This window comes from Pieris brassicae, chromosome Z (genome assembly GCF_905147105.1).
Source record: "Pieris brassicae chromosome Z, ilPieBrab1.1, whole genome shotgun sequence".
Classification (NCBI taxonomy): domain Eukaryota; kingdom Metazoa; phylum Arthropoda; class Insecta; order Lepidoptera; family Pieridae; genus Pieris; species Pieris brassicae.
This window is the reverse complement of record NC_059680.1, coordinates 6208619-6224319: the sequence shown is the minus strand read 5'-3', so window position 1 is coordinate 6224319 and position 15701 is coordinate 6208619. Positions and strand designations below refer to the sequence as shown.

The following is a 15701-nucleotide window of genomic DNA, read 5'->3' as shown; positions in this document are numbered from 1 at the left end:
GTCTCGTCTCAGACGATATTCAAGTACACGCAGGCGTCCGGCAAGGCTGCTTACTCTCGCCACTACTTTTCCTGGTTGTTCTCGACGGGATTATGCATCGCACACATCAGAACCAGCGCCGCGGAATAGAGTGGGGATTAACCAACATCTTAGAAGATTTGGATTATGCCGATGACCTCTGTCTGCTGAGTCACACGCACCGCGACATGCAATCTAAGTTGGACGACCTGGAACGCGAGGCGGCAGAAATGCGTGTTGGAGTTGAGAATCGCACCCCAATGCGGGTGGGTGCAGAGGACATAGAAAGCGTTCAACATTTTGTTTACCTCGGAAGCGTCGTGTCTGAAACTGGAGGTACAGAAGAGGACATCACTTCGCGCATTGCCAAGGCCAGAGCAACCTTTGCACAACTTCGGCCTATATGGCAGTCACGGATGTTGACGCGTCGAATCAAGGTTAAAATATTCGGATCCAACGTCAAATCTGTGCTACTCTATGGGTGTGAAACGTGGAAGGTCACCAAACACATCTCGCACCGACTCCAAGTCTTCGTTAACCGCTGTCTTCGCCGTATTCTGAACATCTACTGGCCTGAAAAGATCTCTAACGAGCAACTTGGGAGCGCTGTCGAGAAACCCCGATCAGCCAGCAGATCAAGCGACGCAAATGGAATTGGATAGGCCATATACTCCGAAGGGATCTCAATCATATTCCCAAGCAGGCGCTTGGTTGGAATCCGCAAGGAAAGTGGAAGCGTGGCCGTCCCAAACAAACCTGGCGCCGAACAGTTGCGGACGAGGCAAAGAGAGCCGGAAAGACTTGGAGCGAGGTGAAACACGACGCTCAAGACCGAACGCGATGGAGACTCACTGTGGACGCCCTCTGCCCCACCTAGGGGTTATAGGACATTAAGTTAAGTAAGTCAAACATCTTGAACAAATTTCCTTGCCTGCGCAGGAACGATTTTCAGGTATCACTCAGAGGGGGTGCCGGGCGGTCATGCGCGGCGGTGGGAGAGTGACGTGTCGAACGCGTGATTGGTAAATCAGTTTAAATTTGTGCACCGCGCTTTTTTTTTAAAATATTATGACTATATATGGCAATAGTTTTGACTTTACGCCAGTTTCAAGTAAAATGCCCCGCGCTTTGTACGATGCGCAAACTTTACCCCACTCCCTTGTTTAATGCTTAAGAAGTTTGCCGTGATTTGTACCAAACTCAAAGCTAAGTTGAGTGTTCACACTAGAGTTTAATTTTAATTTTTTGTATTTTATTTTCTTTGTTTCTTTGTATTTTAATATCTTGGTTTAGCGCCTATCGATGTTTTAAAATGTAAACAATTCCATGTCCTACGTATTTTTAATGATGTATGTACGTATGTTATTCTGATTGTTTGCTGGGAGTGGTCATACGTAAGGGTTGAAAATGAGAAAAAATGGGCGTTTGTACAAACTACATATATCAGAAGTGAAACTTCTTTTTAAATTAATTATTACTAAGGTATAACCCGAATAGACGATCATGTACCAGTATATGATCACTCTATATATTTGTATATCTATATCCACACAGTTTACTCACTGTATACGTGCTAATGATAATATAAATAACTTGACGTTCATAATTGTACCGTGTAGTTACCTATATGAATAAATGATTTTTGACTTTGACTATAAATAAAAAAATGTGTGTGTGTGTCAGCTACGACGCACAATTGGAGTTTACTCCTTACGAACGATAATTATGATATATATATATATATATATATATATATATATATCATTTTTTTCTATTCGATATAAAAAAAAGGGTAAATGAACGCATCTGCTAAAATGATAAGAGAAACAAACATATATCTGTAATTATTTGGATTATTTATATTACTTCAATAAAGCGTATTACATAAAGTATGTTACAAAACAATATAAATAATAATAATAATAACAATAATAATTGTGTCCAATTTATACAAATCCCATTTTAGAGAGAGAATGAGATGGAATCATTCTTTTACACGTTCAATCCTACAGATATATATGTTTGTCTCTTTCTACGTAACGCCTCTACTTTTCGTGTTACACTTGATTTTACTCATAAGATTTCCGTACCGGGCCTTATAACTCAAATCGTTTCTTAAGGAGTAAACTCCAAAAAAAAAATTCTAAGAGAACCTTTAAAAAAGCTACCATCTAATAATCTGACGATTTCCGTGTGACGCGTCATTATTTGACAATTATGGTACGTCTACAAAATGTATATGTCTCTTTCTGTCTACTGTGTCCTTGTGTTTGACGAAAGAGATAAACATATTTTAGTGAATAATTGGTTTTAATACTTTTGCCAGTATCGGCCATTTAGTGCACAGTTTGCAGCTCCAAACAGAAATGCCAACTTGCGGTTTTCTCCCCAAGTTTGGGAATAATCTAGATGTCCTCGAGCCTCTTTATAATATATTTTTGGGGATTTCTAAGGGGACTTTGTTTGTTGTTTTTTTTAAGTAACGCACAAGATTTTATACAATTTATATTAAGCCTACAACTAAACCAACAAACTAAACCAAATATTAATTCTAAGCATAAATAAAATATCAAAAAAGCTGTAATACTCCAAGATCGAATTTTAATAATTTTTGAGTGTATTTTTGATGCATATTAGAAATTTATTCTTAAACCTAGTACTTTAGGGATTTTAATTCTGTAGAAGTTGGCATCACCGGCTACAAAAGCCAATAGCCATTACTCTTTAGAGCAATCGAGTATTCTTGAGATTTTACATTTCTTATTATAAATTGAAAGTTTAACAATATAGGACGTGGCGTGGTGAATTTTTACTGTAACCTTCCCATACAGTTTATAATAAGGAAAAAATAATTCTCTCAAATCGACCATTATGAATCCTCTAAGCCAAGTAAGTTTCTTATAATTAAAAATACTTTTGTTTTAAATCAGCTGAATTATTTCCAGTGAAATATCGCAGATTTCAAATACATATTACAATTATGTTAATTAATGCTTTAAGGCAATGTTTTATCCTACTTTACTATGTCGATCATACTGGTACAGTTCAACGATCGTAAATACAAAGTCCAAAGTTCAATGGAACATAAAAGTACTTAATTCAATTTTATTCGTATCAGAATAATTTTGTAAATGATATAATTTGATAAGTTTTTGGCAAAGCGATATATGATATATATATACATGGCTTTTTAAAGTATTGTATCACTCAGGGACTCAGGTACCCTATAGGGACCTTAAATATGTATTTATACTGCCCTATATTTAGAAACTTGTTTAAGCATGCAAGTTACATATTGTCTTTGTATATTTTGGCATTAATTTCCTGTTAATTTGGAGAATTTTTTTATATTTTAAGAATAATTTATTTTACATTTGTTGATATTACTTTTCTTGTGGTATAATATTTATGTAACATAGTTATTAACTTTGTCTCATAAATCCGTAAAATTAAAAAAAACGTAATAATTTTATAATATAAAGTTTATTATTACTATTATTGTTTACTGCTGATAAAAATACTGCTTTGTTCTTGGCTTAGCTGATGTCATTGATGAGTTATTTAAGTTTTTTTATTTCATACAAATTTTGTAAAGTGATGTAATTAAAAAGCCTTTCATTACAGATTGTGCGTGCTGCTAGGCCAATCTACCGCACTTTCTCCACATGTGTGCCAAGTGCATCTCAAGCCAAAGAAATCCCAACTACAGGCTTGTGCTTTGGTAAGCAAATAAATCTAAATATTTTGTGAAAAATAATTTGTATTTACATAAATGTAACCTAACAATAACAAGGAGTGACTTGTTATATGATCAAATAGTCATTCACAATTTCAGATAGCCAACTGTTTGTTCATGAAATTGTTTCTGCTGTTGGTCAATACACATTAGTATGGAGCTACTTAAATATTACTATTTATTTCTCAATAATATGCCTGAAGGAGTTAATAATTAAAAAGTTTTAGACACCTAACTATTCTTTTAATTGTAATAGTTATAATAAAAAGTATGCATAACTTAGTAATAAAGTGATATTCATTTGTTTACTGATTACATAACAATAATTAAGCAAATTGGCTCTTTTATTACTTGAATTACTTCATAGATATCATTAATTCTGAAATTTTAAAACATACTATCAACTTAATAAACACACAATTGTTTACTTAGAAAAATGCCAATTACATGTTATCTATATCAAAATAAATTGTACAGATATTATATATTTTATATCCCCTTAAAAGGATTAAGGTATTGCCTCCAGTTGATATCATGATAGGCAACCAAGAAGTCTTAGGTTAGTATAAAATATGCGGCTAAACCTTAGTTATAATTTAAAGTGTACATATAGATATATAAAACGCACAAGGACTTTTTTTAATGAATAAATTTAATACAACAAAAATATCAGAATACTTTAGTAACACAAAATTTACACTTTAAAAAATCTATAAAATAATTAAATAAATCTAAATTAACATTAACTGCCAGTTCTACCAGTACCACAAGTAGCACCTGTTCAAATTCATCATCACCCCTTCGTTATATGAGAAAGAAAATAGTTTTTATTGCATAATCAAATCTGGCAATTTTCGTACAATTACCCAACTCTAATAATATTTATCACTTTGAAAATATTGCATCTTATGTTAACACAAATTCTATTTAATTTTCTTATCTAAGTCATTTAGGTTAAATCAATATCTAACACAGATATAATATGACAATGTGGAAACCTTTATCGTACAATCGAATTTTTTCGACAGATAAAATGAATTATCTATTAATATCAATTATCTATAATAAATCGCGATAGATACGACGTGATTGTTATTATTGTTACAACTCTGACTTGAAGCAAGGTGTTTAAATAAATAAATAAAATATGTGTTTATTCATTTTAAGTACAATTGCATTACAATGTGCAAGACTTGGGAACCCTTTTAAGTAAAAAATACCTGTGTCAGGGTTTCCAGCTCTTTCATAACAAACTGCATAAGTGAGTTTAGGTGTGCGTATAGTTTGAAGAATTGAGAAGGAGAAATATGGACATCATCAAAATGAAATTTATAACAAATGCAAACAACGTACAAGAAATAATAGCAAAAAAAATTAATAAACAAAAATCTGTCAGCTAAAGACACAATTTAATAAAAAAATACACATATTATATAAAACATATCTTCTTTAACAATTTGAACTTTAAGCCGCTGTAAATGAAAATCGCATAAATACCAGCCAGATACGAAGGTAATCTAGAACATACAATCACAACATATCTATCTATTATGTATACTATTATTACTTAAAACGGTTACATACAGTAATTAAAGTCTTAAAATTTCCTTAAACAATTAGTAATTTACTTATGGAATATTGCTTATACGTCGACACGTGGAACATATGAAACTATGATAATGATCACACGATATAGGACTAGTAATAAACACCACAGATACATTTCGAACTTTGGTTCATGGAAATTTAAAATTGTTAAGAGACGCGCACGCAGGTCTTCTATGTATAACTCCGGGCTTTTACGAGTAAAACAGTAATTGTGTAAATTTAGTTTAAAATATGAACCATATCTATGTGTAAAAATCTACTTGAGTCACTCAAATCAACTTGAGTTAAGATATAGTTAAGTAAAAAACCGATACAACATGGACATAAGTTTATGGAGCGAGTAGATATAATTAAGATGCTTCAACAATAATTAAGTTTATACTCGTCAATATAGTATTTTTAGATTCAGTGTTGAACAAACACGAACTTTGTCTTCCGTATGTCAAAATTCAATATGTTTTTGACATAATTAGCGCAGTCCTAACCCCGGTAAACGAGTCATATACTAAAACCTGCTAAGGAATTAAAATACATTCCCAGTCATATACCTTATTTAAATATACAAAATATATATAATTATTGATATATAAAATTCATTGTTTTAGAACTCTCCGAAGAACAAAAAGCACTTCAAGAATTGGCAAGAAAATTTACCCGGGATGAAATTATTCCAGTAGCAGCGCAATATGACAAGTCTGGGGAGTACCCATGGCCCATTGTCAAGAAGGCGTGGGAGCTCGGGCTTATGAATGGACATATTCCTGAACACTGTGGTAATGTCATCTGAATTTCAAATGAGTTAAATTTTATACATTACATACATTTAGATTAATTATGAGCTGTATTGGCCTAGTGGCTTCAGCGTGCAACTCTCATCCCTGAGGTCGTTTGAGCCCCGGCTGTGCGTCAGTATTTTTTCTGGAAACCGGCATGCCTTAGACCCAAAGAGTCCACGGTGTGTGTCAGGCACAGAAGGTTGTTCACCTACTTGCCTATTAGAAATGATCACGGAACATATTCAGAATTCACAGCCTAGACCTAAAAGGCGTTTTTGCTATATTTAAATTTATTAAATAAACAACATTGCTAAATTATCCGTAATATTATTTATTATGTCTGTCTTATATTTCTTTGTTCGTACCGAAATACTTGTCACCTCATTATTCACGTTAGGTTAGTCACCTTTCCGCCCTGTTATTTATAATCAGCGTTTATCAATAAATAAGTTATGTAATTATCCGTTGATCGTCGTACAAAGTACAATCATCTTATCTGTATTTAATTCTAATTTATATTTATTATCTATGGAATTCCATGGGAGGACATAAAGCTATATATAATTGGACATTTAGGATCAAATTAATAATATTCCATTTATTTTAAAAATATAACTTATGCCTTTTTTATATCTTTCTCCAAGACGGCTGGACTACATAGAAAAGGTAGGTTTTTTTTTATAATCTAGCTTTATTATACATAATCCTATTTAGAGTTGAAAATCTACTTTGCCGACTATAAATTGATTAATATGTAATAATATCTTTCTCGTGCCCATACAGAACAAAATCTCAATATCTTTTCTATTTACCTATTATCATGTAATCGTAAATGATTGAAGTGTATCGTTTTACTTTAATTATTCTTTATATACAGATGATTGTAAGGATTTTAGGATTAGGTAGGTGTCTGACGGTTGTTTGGTAACTGAAGCAGTGGGCTTTGGCCGTGCTGCTAAAGCAACCTAAACATAGGTGTAAGGCCGAATGAAATATAATAATAGATTGCAATAAAGTATTTGTATATGTATGTTTATCCTTGCGGTGAGGGATAAATATATTGAAATAAAATATGCCGAGCATTAAGCATTAATATGGCATTAGATCGGTTGATTTTGTATGAATTATTTTCATTTATCAACTAATTTTGTAGGTAACTAAAACTTTTATTACAAGTTTAGTAACGGAGGATAAAAGTTTCTGGATGTCGGCAAATAAATTTTCGTGTGAACCTTGGATTGTTAATAGGCAGATTTGATATTTGAATACAACTAGAGTGAAATATTTTTAAATTGTTAAATTGTGACAAAAGCGGTGTGACACGTAGAGTTTTTTGTTGTATATTCCATACGGTAGTTGCGGTTTTAGTCTTTAATTCAATAAATTGGACGTTGAACTTCAAACATAGACTACATGGCATTTTAATTTCAGGCGGTTTAGGCTTACGTGTTATGGAGAGTTGTATAGTGTGCGAAGAGATAGCTTTCGGCTGTTCAGGAATAATGGCATCTTTGTACATCACTGAAGTCGGAGTGAGCGACCGCTCTTTAATATTCTGATTTATGTGATTAGGGAAGCATGCGGTCTTTTCTTTTCTTATTAACAACGGCCATGATCTCATTATTAAAAGGCGTAATTACAGGGGGTGTAGGCAATTTGGGAGTATTTGAAGAATGTCTCATCGGTGAAGAGTTTTCCTTCGGTTGTTCTGGCATCGGAACGGCTGTTGGTGGAACGAATTTGGGAGTGAGTTATTGGGATTATCAAAACTTTTAAGGTGCCAAAGTATATGTAACACAAGGCGTTCAAATTGTTTGGGTAAAGGAGTTAACGTGCCTCCGTATCTATAGTTATACGGTTTACTTATGTTATTGATTATGCAATTCTTTAGCCTGTAGTGGAGAAATTAGTAAAAAAGTCATTTAACAATGAATTCCTTTGTGAATAGTTTTACGAAATCATACTTAGCTATACTTTTCAACATGGAAAATAAGTAAGGTATCTAAACTTTAACAGAAGCAATATGCGTGTACTACACAAAAAATATATAGTAATAACCTTATAAATGGCTTAATGTAGTAATTATTTAAAAACTTTTTATAGATACGGAGGTAAGCCGCTAAATTTTTTATCTTTGGCATTGTGTGAACTGCTTTGACCTGTCGCATTTAGCGGTTAATAGTACCTATGTCAGGGATTAAACACAACATAAAGGAATGTTTTTCTCATTTTGGACTTAACCTCTATATATATATATATAGATTAACCACTGTATTTAATTTAATATATCTTTGTTATGTACTTTTCTGCTTACTCGTAGCAGTGAGTACCTGAATGTACGAACAAGCCTCACCTGCAGGGATTTGAATCATTAAAACGTTTTACGTATTATATAATTAATTGTGCTTATGTGTATGTCGCAGTAAATTAGTTAAATCAGAGAGTTAAGTGAATCTCTAGACAGTTCAATTCAATCAAGTCGCTAGCATTTTGATTTAAATAAAGCAGCGACGAAAACGTTTAACTATCTGTCTGACCGAAAGCCAGCGTGTTGATTAACAATGTCAAAAAAGACTCCGCCATGATTGTTTCATTTGTTATTTCGGTGTCATCGTGAAGAATTGAGAGCTTGGAAATTCCGTGTTTTGTTTTATTGTAAATGGTTAGGTTAGGTTAGTCTTGTTGTCTAGGAACGTTTAGGAAACTCGTTAAACGTTTCGTTCACTCACTTGTCTGACGTAACTTTACTGCGACATGTATACTATAATTACAGTTTTTATATAATAAATTAATTGTTAATTTATTGGCAAAGTCATTAACATATAACACCATATTTGAATTTATCAAATAATTACATTTGAATTGAAATGCTTAAAATAAATAATGAAAGAAGTTATAGGATTTTTTCTTTTAATAGCTGTTGGTAGAAACAAGCGTAATTTCATTGGCAATTTCAATAGTGTTTTAATGTTATGGTGGTAAAGGTTAAACCATTCTACTCCACTCATATTTATCGCTGGAATCATCCTAAATTACAGGTGGAATGAATATGGGAGTCTTTGATGGGTGTTTGATTGGGGAGGAGTTTGCGTTCGGTTGTACAGGCATAGCGACTGCATTGGAAGCAAGTGGTCTTGGAGTGAGTGACAGATACCAATCTATAATTAAGGCATGAGCTGCATGTCTCGTGGTGTAGTACCAGGCTTAGATGCAGTTAATGACATCAAATGTTAAAAATTATGTACCTATATAAATAATTATTAAGGTAATTTACGTATCGAAGTTCAATTGTCTAAGCTCTCCAAGAGTACTTGGTGATGGTCATGCTTTGCACTTCATACATCTTAAATTATATACTAACATGAATAAAGTAAAATCAATAGAACTATTTTCACAATAAAATAATTCCATATAAGCGAAAGTCTATTGGTTTTATGTGCTATTAAATTTTTTGTATCTTCATACCTTTAATGTGGTTGTGGGTTTCTATTTCTGTAGGTACTTTTAACTGTCACTAATAGCTAACTAATATTCATATCGATTGGATTACATATTACAAAGAGTTCTATTGTTTTCAGCAAACGCCAGTAATTATTGCCGGAAATAAGGAACAGCAAAAGAAGTATTTGGGTAGGCTGATCGACGAACCCATTGTTGCCGTAAGTATATTTAATTATAATATTATAATGCCCTAGTCACGTCAAGCTACGTTCGATTCCCGGCGATGTTTTTCGGGTCGCATATAAATATGTATAAAAATAGTTGTCAACGCTCGGCACACATGATATATAAGTACATAAATAAAATAAAAATTAAAAGCTAAATAGAAATTGATTTCAAAGTGTGAGAAGGCCATATCCAGACCTAGCTTGATAATAGGAGGCTTGCACCACAACGCGTTCTTCTGGAATGAAAGACAAATAGTATACAAAAGGGTACAACAGATAAATTAAGTTACGCCTTATTTACAAATATATTCATAATTATATTAAAACATAAAAAAGCTATTTGTGGATCTTTAGGTTAGGTACCCGTTAATAATATATAAAAGTATTTGCGCCTATCTAATAGCTCAAAACTAATAGGCAAACATTTTATCGAATCGATGTCGTATAGTAACGATTTTATGAAAAACTAATTAGTGTTTCATGGAAACAACAGGGAAGCCTCGCTCAATTCGAATTCTATACCTTCCATGTTCCATATAAAATACAATAAAACATTTTATATTTATTTTTTACACCTATAAACATTATTAAATAACTAACAAATTAGTGTTATTACTTACGAATAAACTTCATTGTTATTAAGTATACGAATGCTTAACGATAATAAACCCGAAAGAACGCCGCGACCATGAAACTATGTAAGGACCACATCCAAGTTTACCTTAAAATGTCGAATTATTCCAGGCTTACTGTGTGACGGAACCGGGTGCCGGGTCTGACGTGGCTGGAGTTAAGACTAAAGCTGTAAAGAAAGGTGACGAATGGATCATCAATGGCCAGAAAATGTGGATCACCAATGGTGGTGTCGCAAACTGGTAATTCTTATATTTTTTCATGTCGCTGTGTTGCGTATGCGCAGTTTTTTTTATTATAATTTTTTAAGTTAAAATTATATTAACTTAGGTACTTTGTGTTGGCGAGAACAAATCCGGACCCCAAATGCCCGGCTAGTAAGGCATTCACTGGCTTCATTGTGGAGAGAGATTGGCCCGGCGTCAACCCTGGGCGCAAGGTATGTACCTTAATTTCAATATTAGCTATTTGCAATAAAACTGAAAATCGATTACGCGATGACGTTATATACTGGTGTCAACTTCTCAATTTTACCCAGGGGGGCTTCGTGCCGACCAGTCAGTGGTTAGACTGGTCGAGGATAGAGAAATCGAAGGATCCGTCTTGGTTAGAGGATCTGTTCACCATAGTTTCTCCACATGATGCCAATTTCTTTAATTGCACTTGAAAATACTCACATGTTTATAACTTTATTTGCCTTGTTTCCATGGTAACAATTATTAACTGACTTTAAAAACTCTGACTTTAAAGGCTGCGCTGCCGCCGTTTTGAATGGAAATTAGGTACAAGGTATTAACTTAAATCTCCGAAAATACAACGATTAAACCAAATGTTGCATTTAAAATCAGTTCTCAAACGAATAATTATGAACTTGGCTAATTTAGGAAGAAAGGAACAAACGAAACGTAAAACTCTGCACGGGCCAACGTCATGGAGACAGCTGCAATTCTTATACACACTAAATATATGTAGATAATTAAAAAGAAAATCCAGTCTGGACTCTAAAAATAATTATTTCCAGGAATTGAACATGGGACAACGCGCGTCCGATACACGCGGCATATCATTCGAAGATGTTCGCGTGCCCAAAGAGAATGTTCTCCTTGGTGAAGGTGATGGCTTCAAGATCGCGATGGGGGCCTTTGACAAGACTCGTCCACCTGTATGTATTGAATAAGTATATAGGGCCAATTTAATCCGGCAATTTTTTATTTTTCTGAAAGTACATAAGTACAAACTTGAAATAATTCACTATAAGTGAATATAAAATTATTTCAACTTTAATTTATATAAATAAAAATGAATCGCAATATTGAAAGACGGTAGGACCAGTTAGAGCTTTTTATTTATTCCTTGAATTCTGAAAATAATGGTTTTATTGAGAGAAAATTTGAAAAAAAAATTGTTTATTTAGTTTCATTTAGTACTTAGGTTTTTATTCTGGAAAATCTAACAGTATCTTTGGGTAGCATTGCTAAATGTGTTGGTATGTAGCTACTAAAAAGGTACGCTAAGTAAAGGCTTTCGCCTAAAATGATATTTTTAATATATTTTATAATTAGATATTTGTTTCGTTCGCGGGGCAGTTAGTAGTAGTTAGTAACTATTAAAATAACTGAACAGGGACTTCTCATAAGTGAATTCGAGTTATAGATATTTGATGTTTTTTTAATAAACCCTGAGGTTTTAGCTTACAGCAGTCCATTCCCAACTTTCCTAAAAAGTATGTTATTTCCTTAAAGTAGGTCCGGTGGACTTTGGATAATATCCTCTCAGTTTGTGTGATGTTGGACTTTCAAACTTTAGGCTTCCAAACTGTTAATTTTCTGCATATTTATTAAGTTCTAAGGTCCAAGTTTTATCAAAATCGGTGCAGTTGAGATATGGTGTATCGGTCCTTTTCGGTTTTCAGGTTCTCTGAACTTAGAGGTTGTGTCTAGGAAAGAAAACTTCGATAGGTATTAGACTCCTAAATCGGCATATCAGACACAGAAGGCACCATCTCTATTAAAATGATCACGAAATAGATAATGAGGTCTAAAGGTTGAAGGGTTATAACTTTTAAAATTTGTAGGTCGCGTCTGGCGCTACCGGTCTTGCGGCACGAGCTCTGTATGAAGCGACAAAATATTCGTTAGAACGCAAAACATTCGGTGTACCAATTGCTTCTCACCAGGCAGTGGCCTTTATGATCGCTGATATGGCGATTGGTGTTGAGAGTGCCAGACTTGCCTGGCAAAGGGCAGCCTGGATGGTTGACCATGGTAATAATTTTATGAACTTACCCCACGTGCTGCTTATAACCTCGATCACAGTCCGTTGCACTACTTGGAATCAGCTGCCCATTAGCTATGTCTGAATCTGAAAGAAAAGAGTGAACCGATTCTTAAAGGGCCGGCAACGCCCTTGCAAGACAATGTGTGTGGGCGGTTGTATGACATAACATCAAGTGACCTTCCTGCTCGTTTGCCCCCACTTCTATAAAAAAATCCATGTTTCTATTTATATATTTGGCAAATTCTATACGTAAACAGGTTAAAGTGTATTCCAGACATAAGCTAAATAATAAAAATACTGAACAACATTTATAAGATATTTTATATTTTCGATTTTCGTTCCTAAAATGAAGATACTCTATTAGTTTGACTGGTTCATAGAACATTGTTTCTTAATTGTCTATTGTCAGAAAATATAGAGTATACAGATTTTAAATTCGGCAAAGTTTTTTTTAGTAATGGCGTAAGTATTTTTATGCTTAGCTCTTAGTCTATGAATAAAAAAATGTTTAATGTAAATTTACGCCAAATGTATTTAAAGAAAGATCAGAAAAACTGTACACTGACATAAACTTTATTTGCTTATTTTAAAAGTTTTTACTTTAATGGTTACTATGGTAACCATAGAACCAAAAAAACGAGTATTTTAATAATAATTCATTTCATAGGACAAAAAAACACACTGATGGCTTCAATTGCGAAGTGCCACGCTTCAGAAATCGCTAACAAAGCTGCCACAGATGCGGTTCAGATTTTCGGCGGAAATGGATTCAATACAGAATATCCCGTTGAGAAGTTAATGCGCGACGCGAAAATCTACCAAATTTACGAAGGTACATCACAAATTCAAAGACTTATTATCTCAAGGGAGATATTGACAGCTGCTAAGCAGTCTAATGCTTAAAATCAGAATTTTTTTAAAGGGATATTTGGTTAATAATAGTAATTCAGTGAAACAACATAAAATGTAGCCACTTTTGACATTAATGATTTAAACTTCAAACTTTTCCAAGCCTTGGTTAATCACAGATTATATTGTTTGGTTTTTCGTTGTTCTACAATTGCAGATATTTGTCTATGTTTGAATATGTAATATATATATATATAATTTAATGTAAAATACATCACAATGGTGTGAAGGGCTCAATATATGATAGATTTTTCTGTTTGCGTAATTTGACATGTAATGTATGAATGTAGTTGCAAAACTGACATGAAACTTCAAAATAACAAAAACTTTGTTTAAGTCTGTCATAATATATATGTTCCAAAATAGCTGATCAAGGGTACTAGTACTTGTGAGATGTGAATCACTATCGATTATCTTTGTTTTTTAATCATGTTATGGGTGAAATATTTTGTAAAACACAATAATCCCCCTTTAACATGGTACTCTTATAGCGCCTATAAATATTACGTGTATTTCAGTCCCTCATATGACACAATAACGCGGGGATTTGTATTGTGAAATTTATAATGATTTGTACGTACATACGTAATTTTTCGAAACGTAGCTTTCTCTTAATATTTGATTTAAATAACCTACAAGAAAAGGTAAAGGTAAAAATCATTAGTACTGAACGCGATATATGGGGTCACACAAGCGCGTTATGCGAGAAAACTCTTATAAAGCGGAACCAGTCTACCGCGTTAAAGAAGGGATGGATTTGTTCGTGTGGTTTTTTGTGATTATATACATTTTTCTTTTTAAATATTTTTGATCGTATTAATTGTTTAATTTGTTGCTAGTTTGTAAGTTAAAGTCATCATGTATTTTTGTATAATCTTTTCGGAGCCCATAGAAATGTTATATTTTACATGTTGTATTTAAATAGTAATGAATAAACTCACACCCCCTTACAAAGATTTTTCAATTACTTTATAATCCTGGTATAAATTTGTAAAATAATAAGTCAGTTTTCAATGTTTAACTGAAATATGATTTTTACTCTTGATGAATAATTAATCAGATGTATTTTATATATTAATTTATACAACTTGTGTCCGTTTTCTACAACCAAAAAATAAAGTATATTTTCAAGAGCTGTCAAATTATTTATTCTGTATGAAGTTTGAGATTTGACAGCGCTGAAGACGGGATTGTGACATACGATTTGGAATATGGACCTTAGTATCGAAGCCTTTGTTAATTAAACTTGTGACTAAGATTAAATGCTCATCTAGTTCTTTTTTGTGTGAAATACTGGCTTGTTACGAGAAAAGATGCATGCTGGATTGGTTAGACGGACTAGCGCGTACATACAAAAAGAAAGAATATTGAAAAATATTGCCTACATTTCACATATTTTTCAGTATATAATAATAATTCAAGAAAAATGGGCGTGTTCCATTTAGTCGGTGGTATCAAAACTAATCTAGTATTAAAAATAATCACATATATTCTGTAATAATAGTCACTTTCATTATAATGGTGACTATAAGCAAATTGAGGTGGCTAGGAGTATGTATAATTATTAAGACGTAAATTATTTTTGTAATATTTAAAACTATTACTTACATAAAACTACATAAAATTATATAATTGATACATAGAATCGAATAATAGAGACACCTTTCGGTGGGTTGAAAAACTAACTCTTGAAAAGCGCGACATCTATTAGTGCCTCTTATGTTCAGCAGTAGATGGCGTTTATATACACCGGATGTTAAAACTATTCTCACACTTTTAATATATGTTTTTTCAATATTTCTCTATTATAAGTATGTTTTGCACATTTTTTATAATAATAAAAAAATATAAAGACCTCATTTTTTTTAATTGAAACAAAATAATTTAAATTGGAACTGTAATGCTTTGCAATCATGCTCATACAGATTGACCTACATTCAAAGCCCTTGTGAAAAGATTGTGCAATAGAAACGGTCATTTATTACACAACGCAGCGTATACATAAGCAAATGTAGTCATTTTGCACTATTTTCATGAATTTTAACAGAAAATTGATTGCGAAATAGTAACATGGAA

The 15701-nt window shown here is 32.9% G+C and overlaps 1 protein-coding gene across 3 annotated transcripts; it reads left to right on the top strand.

Moving 5' to 3' along the window:
- The first annotated feature begins 2713 nt into the window (after window positions 1-2713).
- LOC123718442 (probable medium-chain specific acyl-CoA dehydrogenase, mitochondrial) lies at window positions 2714-14664 on the top strand. Of its 3 annotated transcripts, none has more exons than XM_045674931.1 (10): window positions 2714-2907; window positions 3643-3739; window positions 5968-6135; window positions 7570-7670; window positions 9717-9797; window positions 10551-10681; window positions 10770-10878; window positions 11461-11601; window positions 12514-12703; window positions 13384-14664. In XM_045674931.1, exons 1-10 carry the CDS (start codon window positions 2890-2892, stop codon window positions 13617-13619), a joined length of 1272 nt encoding a protein of 423 aa, XP_045530887.1. In that variant the 5' UTR covers window positions 2714-2889; the 3' UTR covers window positions 13620-14664. The 3 variants fall into 3 exon arrangements, with proteins under 3 accessions (XP_045530887.1, XP_045530885.1, XP_045530886.1); XM_045674929.1 differs by lacking the exon at window positions 7570-7670 and adding an exon at window positions 7781-7884 and having other exon boundaries at window positions 2715-2907; window positions 13384-14661; XM_045674930.1 differs by lacking the exon at window positions 7570-7670 and adding an exon at window positions 9177-9277 and having other exon boundaries at window positions 2716-2907; window positions 13384-14660.
- Window positions 14665-15701: the final 1037 nt, after the last annotated feature.

Bases quoted from the DNA above. Each gene is read 5' to 3' on its own strand.
- LOC123718442 (XM_045674929.1), top strand. The intron at 9,798-10,550 runs GTAAGTATATTT...GAATTATTCCAG, and splicing joins TCGACGAACCCATTGTTGCC to GCTTACTGTGTGACGGAACC. The intron at 10,682-10,769 runs GTAATTCTTATA...ATATTAACTTAG, and splicing joins AATGGTGGTGTCGCAAACTG to GTACTTTGTGTTGGCGAGAA.